The following is a 6,341-nucleotide window of genomic DNA, read 5'->3' as shown; positions in this document are numbered from 1 at the left end:
GAAGCTTCCTGGTGACCCTATAGAACAGAGTAGAACCGCTCGTTAGGACTTCGGAGACTGTAAAGCTTCCCGGTGACCCTATAGAACAGAGTAGAGCTGTTTGTTAGGACTTCGGAGACTGAAGCTTCAGAAGCAGTCTCAACTTTCTTCTGTGGAGTGGCTCGTGGGTTTGAACCACTGACCTTGCACTTAGTAGCCCAGTGCTTAACTCACAGCTCTACCAGAGCTTCTTGAAAAGGAGACATTATATATACTCTTAATGTCCAAAGCTATTTGATTATTAAATCACCATAATATTATTTTCCACATCGCTTTTTCACCTTTATTTCACAACTTGATATTGTCAACATTGGTGGCTCTGTAAGGCCCTGTCCACAGGTTTTTGTTCATGTCACCTGTTTTTCTAACACTGTGTGTACCTGTGTGTGAGAGAGTGTGTGTTACTCTCACGCGTGGCTATTGCATTCACTTTCTAGAGGATTTCAATGGCTGATTTTTCAGAAGTAGGTTGCCAGGCCTTTCTTACAACACACTTCTGGGTGGACTCGAACCTCCATCGTTTGTTTAACTGCTGAGTACTTTAAGTTGCCCTGGCGTTGAACCTGACACATGGGGACCCCATTGTTATGCCTAGGGATGCCTGAATATCACTAGCTGTACAGTTTGTCAGAGCCTTCCGACTGCCTGGGCTAACTTCACAGGGGGAGGAGAGAGAATCATTATTTGCAGTATCTGCCAAGTCTGATAGGCAGAGGGAAGGCTAGGCAATACTCTTCCCTCCAACTTTTTTTTTTTTTAGCCAATTCTAATGCCAGCCACCCCTCCTAGGACACTACTTCCCTCCCTGCTGGGCTCCGTCATCCATGGCAATGCCGCCTTAACTCAGAGAACATCCACACTGCTACAGCATCGGTTAGGGATGGAACAGGGTTTAATTTAGGGTCAGGAAAGATGCAGGGGAACCTCTTCTCAGCAAGGCTCTCTCTGATCCTAACCCTGTAGCCCCTCGTGCATCTTGGACCAGCCCAGATTCTGCCCTGATTGGGCAACTGTGACAAAGTTCTGTAACACTTGACAAAGCTTGTTAACTCCACTAACAGAGACCCAAAGGCACTCCGTTCTGCCACCAAGCCTTCTGCTAGAAGGCACTCAGCTCTGGGCTCCATAGAGGTAGTAGCCAACCCCCCCTCCCCACCCAACCACCCCACCCCTACCCCCCCTGCCCCCGTACCACCTCCTTCTGCTGCCTCTGCTGCTTCCACTTACCTGCTGCTGCAGCTCATTGTCCTACACCATGTCCTGCTTACAGCTCTCTTCATTAGCACCTTCCCAGCACAGGGACCCTGAGTCCAAAGGACTGTTCCCATCTCTTCTCCTGGATGGGAGCCAGCTTCTTCCCTGGCACCTCTGGGATGACAAATTAAGCTTAGTGGAATAGCAAAATTGAGCAATTTTCTCATTAGGGTTCCAAACACTTTATTTACCAGATCTCGCTCGTACAAAGGTGCCATGCCCCTGATTTGTATTATTAGCAAGTTGTCCAACTCCTTTGTGGGCCACAAGCACCTATTTGCCTAAACCCACCCAATTTTTTTGGTAGTATAAGACTATGGCTAGAAAGATCCTAAAAAGCAATGCATCACATTGAATTAGGTGTGTCTGCTTAGTCAAAACGATTGTTTGTAAATGATAGAAACCCAACTCCCACTAGCCTAAACCAAAAGAAGAGAGCAGATTCGTACACTTATCGACTCATCTGCTGGTTCTTAGGTTGTGTTTTCACTCTGTAATCATTAATTCACTTCTTGATGGAAGCTTTGTTTATATTTTTTTACAAGACACTTACCATCTAAATGGTTATGTTCCAAAAATCAAATGAAGGATCCTGTCTCATGCTGTCCAATAAAGTGATTAGAAAAATCAGAATTTGATATTTATTTCATATTTTCTACATGCATCATTTCAATGAAGACCTGAATGTCATGAACTCAAAGATGAAGTACATTTATGATTTTCATATTTGACAAAACCTCTGGACTCTGAAAGTCCTACTATTCGATGAGCAGCTGGGACCTGGACATTGCTGTAGTCCTCTTTAGAAGATACAGTACACCCCGTAGTTAGGTTCCTGGGTGATGCAAACAGTTTGCACTCAACTGGTAACTCAGAAGTTGTCAGTTCATACCCACCCAATGACATTGTAGAAGAAAAGGCGGACAATCAGTGCCTTAAGGATTGTTGTTGTAGTTGTTAGTTCCTGTCAAGTCCGTTTTGACTTATGGTGACCTCATGGGTGCAGACTAAGACTGCCCCAGTTTTCACGCTTCACAAGTAGATCGCCAGACTTGTCTTTTAAGGTGGGTTAGAACCTCCACCCTTTCAGTTAGTGGTTGAGCGCTTCATCCTGTGCACCACCCAGAAAGCTCCACTCTAATACATGAGTAGGCATTGACTCGGCAGCCAAGGGTTTGATGTTTTTGGCTTTCACCCTGGTGATGATCCTTAAATCATCTATTGAACTTGAAACTATTTTTACTAGACTAGTTTTAAGGCAGAGAAATGTAGAACAGTCCCAAGTAGTGTAAAATTGCTTCCCACAGGGCTCCACAGAGACGATGGTGGGGGTTCAAAGGGCATGCATTCAGTCTCTAGGAAATGTTCTGAAATAACCAGGAGCATACTCTGAGGCAGTTTGGACGTTTACTGGTGAGGGCCAGACCTACTGTGTCACAGGGATGCAGCCGTGTGTCTGTCTCAGAGCAGCCGACGGAGGGTGCGTGTAGATGGCAGACCACATGCTTCCACGATGCTCACAAAAGTGCAGCTCAAGGTAGCAGGACCAAAGTTACTAGAAAGAAGGAAACATCACAAATACATATTTTATTTGCACTTTTGGCTAATATGCTGTAAAATACTGTAAAACGGTTGAGTGAAAGCATGGCATTTGGAAAAAGAACCACAACCTTTTCACATAATGGAATGTACATTCTTGCATGAAACCGAATACATTTGCATATTTCCACACAGCACAGTCAGTTGCTATTTGAGTTTTATTTGATTATTTTTTCATCAAAACTTTGATTTATGTTTTCTCCAGGTGATTTCCCCCCAAAACTATTTTTGCTTCAGTCAGTAGAGAGCAGTGGTTAAGGACATAGACTTGGGGTCAGACAGACCTCTCTGATCTCAAAGGGAAAATATGCGTGCGGAAATTCACGTTTGAACAAGGAACACTCACTGCTTTGGGAAGCTGGTTGCTTTGGGTTTTGGAATCCCTAGGGATGAGAAGAAAAGAAACATCACTGACCTTCAAAGCCAGAAATTGATTTTCAAGCTTTGAATCTACCACTTTTCTCCTGTCCCGAGGTCTCTTTAGAACTCAGGTGTTTTGTTGTTGTTGTTGTTGTTGTTGTTCTTTTGTCTTTTTACCACTACTAAATTAATTAAATGGAGCTAATTGTATCATTATTTTGACCTCAGATGTCACCGAAGTAATATATTTGAAAATACTCTGTACATCTCACATTGCTATTCATTGCGGCTTACAGGCACCAACATATTATTCACTATGATAATAGTCAGTTGGAACTGAAAGTTGTAAGGAGGGCTGTACTACAAATTTAGGATATATGTAGTGACATGGATGAAGTAGTATTCTGTATCTGATTCCTTTAGGGAAACACTTGTACATGTGTGGCAGGGATACCTTGATGGTTCATTGGGGTGAACTCCTAGCTGTGAGTACATTTCAAATGCAGACAAGCCTGAGGGTGGTCGTGGAGTTAGGGATACTGTTTCAGGGTGAACAGATTTGGGGTGATTGGTTAGAGGGGTCAACTTTAAAAGGTGAGTGAGGAGACACCAAAGACTGGGAGACTAAAGATAATGCAAAGTTGTTTGCTACCAGGTGGGCCCTGAAATGCAGTCATGTGACTTAGTTAAAAGGGCAATGGCTTAGCCAAAACCCTGTCCAACCCCACTCAAGTTTATCTACCTCACTGTGTTATTTTCTACTTCCAACCTCCAGGCCACCAAGAAGCGATAGCAGTGTGCATACACATCCAGACCCAGCAAACCGTCAATGACACGCTGTGCAATGCACTCCACCGTCCCCCGGCTATGAGCCAGGCTTGTAACACGGAGCCCTGCCCGCCCAGGTATGTCATCTTGTGGTCCCCAGACCCATTGTATCTCATACTCCCACCTCCCCTCGGCACATGTATGCATAGAAAATTGTGGATTCACCCAAGATAGAGTGGGTAGTCCTGCTGCGGAGCTCTCTGCTCAAGATATGCACCAGCCAATTTCTCGATTAAAGCTTTGCCCTGCCGTTGCCACACTGAGCAGGCATCCTCTTTAGCTTGCCTCAAGGACAGATGAGTTTCAACGGCCCCGATGCTAATAAAACCATGAAGTTTTAGCAGGTTTGTTTTTCTCTCTCCTTGCTATCTCCTCAAGGATCCTTCTTCCCCTAATGTCTCACCAATTACCCCAGGCGCTGAGTTGAGCGCTGGTGCACAGTAGGTGCTCAGTCTGTGTTTGTTGAGTGACTGAATGATCTCTTTGCGGTCTGTTAGCTAGTGCTCACCTTGGTGTTTCATTGCCCATCCCATTGGCCTTGTCTGGGCTATCATATTGTGGAGTGCTGTGGTTCGGACCACCAACATGGATGAAGGTGTCTTCTTGTTGACCTTGAAAATCAATCTGCTTCCTGGCTTAAGTTTTTTTAAGCCTGGGGAATTCTGTCAGAAGGAAAAGTAGATTTTCCTGTTTCTGATGGTTTTGGTTTCTTAGGTCTGATGTATACAGAAGACTATAACTCAGCAGCATAGTTTTTTCACACAAGCATTTCAAGACCTAGCTCTCAAATATTTTTCCTCCCTCGATTGCAGTTTGTCTTAGGCTGGGTTCTCTAGAGAAGCAAACCCCATGATGTTTTTAATAAACACATAAAGATCGATAGATAGGTAAAGATGGGAGGAAGGAGAGATTGATTTATCTTAAGGAACTGGCTCACATGGTTCGTAAGGTTGACACGTCTCAAGCCCATGGGTGAGATGTTAAAATGGGGGTTTTGCCAACTCATAGAGCCAGAAATCTGAGATCAACTCACAGACTGAAGAGGCTAACACATCATAAGACCAGCAGGCAATACGGCAGTCTGTTGGCTTAAGTCCAAAGAACCGGAAGTGAGATGATGATGGGCCAGATGAAGGATCCAGACAGAGCAAAAAGCAAGAGAGCGCTACTAGAATGTCCACTTCCCTGGGAAGGAGGCCATACCCCCGCGGAAACGCCCTTTCTGCAGATCTCATCACGTAGGTGATTACATTCTTTTCTTTGTGGGAGGCTGACTGCATCAGAACCGCCAAACCACTGAGAATCATTGCGGCCCAGTCCAGTTGACACACAACCTTAGCCATCGCGCCATGGTTACAAAGGTCACTTTTCTGTAACAGACCATTTGCCGAAACTTTGAAGGTCACTCCCACTGACCTCCCCCTCCCTTTGCCAGAGTGTCATTGCTGCCACTTGCTAATTACATCGTTCTTCTAATAACTATTATTCACTCGAGGCAAATTTTGCTACATCTAAGACTTGATATAATGATGGAGATTATTAAATTTCTTTTCCATACTGGATTAAGTATAAGTATATTTTATTTTTTCCAAGAAATAAGTTGGGCTTCTGCAATTCTCTTGACTCTTCTGATATTTATTCTAGGAAGTTGGTTGGCATGCTGTTGAATTGCCTGCCTTTGTGGCATGAGAAGGAGCCCTGGTGGCATAGTGGCTGTGCGTTGGGTTACAGCATCCAAGGTCAGCTGTTCAAAACCACCAGCAAGAAAGACAAGGCTTCCTACTCCCATAAGAGTTATAATCTCAGAAACCCACAGGGAACATTCGACCCAGTCCTTTAGAGTCGCTGCGAGTTGGAATCAGCATGATGGCAGTGAGTTCTGTTTGTTGAGTTATAGCACGAGGGTGAGGAGGATGTAATCAAATTCATTATGCCACCCTCGACGTCAGGCCCTCCACCCAGAGCATGTATGCAGCTGGCTCTCTAATCTTTACCATCTCAGGAGCAGAGCAGCCCCAGCCTGTGCCTCATTCGTGGTGGAACCATAGAATTCCGTGAGCACAGCGTTTAGCTCCATCACCATACTTCTGGCTTCAGGTATAGTCTAAGGAAATGCTGGAAGCGTCTCAATTTGTGGTAGTGCAGTCTGGCCGTCTTAGTTAAGCTGATATCTCAAGCTTTAAAGTGAGATCCCAAATCAACATATAGAAATCTGCTTCTCTGCCACCCTCGGCCCCAAACAGTTCAGAGTGATCCATGCT

The 6,341-nt window shown here is 44.7% G+C and overlaps 1 protein-coding gene across 1 annotated transcript in view; it reads left to right on the top strand.

The window, feature by feature from the left end:
• Positions 1 to 6,341, top strand: part of ADAMTSL3 (ADAMTS like 3) — a 411,606-nt gene that overhangs the window by 269,619 nt on the left and 135,646 nt on the right. Inside the window, exon 16 of the mRNA XM_045286295.1 lies at positions 4,028 to 4,157. Coding sequence (XP_045142230.1) covers positions 4,028 to 4,157 — 130 coding nt within the window. The remainder of the gene's footprint in view (positions 1 to 4,027; positions 4,158 to 6,341) is intronic.

Source organism: Echinops telfairi, unplaced genomic scaffold (genome assembly GCF_000313985.2).
Source record: "Echinops telfairi isolate 266 unplaced genomic scaffold, ASM31398v2 ScPeMD7_7;HRSCAF=31, whole genome shotgun sequence".
NCBI classification, from domain to species: domain Eukaryota; kingdom Metazoa; phylum Chordata; class Mammalia; order Afrosoricida; family Tenrecidae; genus Echinops; species Echinops telfairi.
Note: the sequence above shows the minus strand (reverse complement) of the source record. Positions and strands in the feature narration are given on the sequence as shown.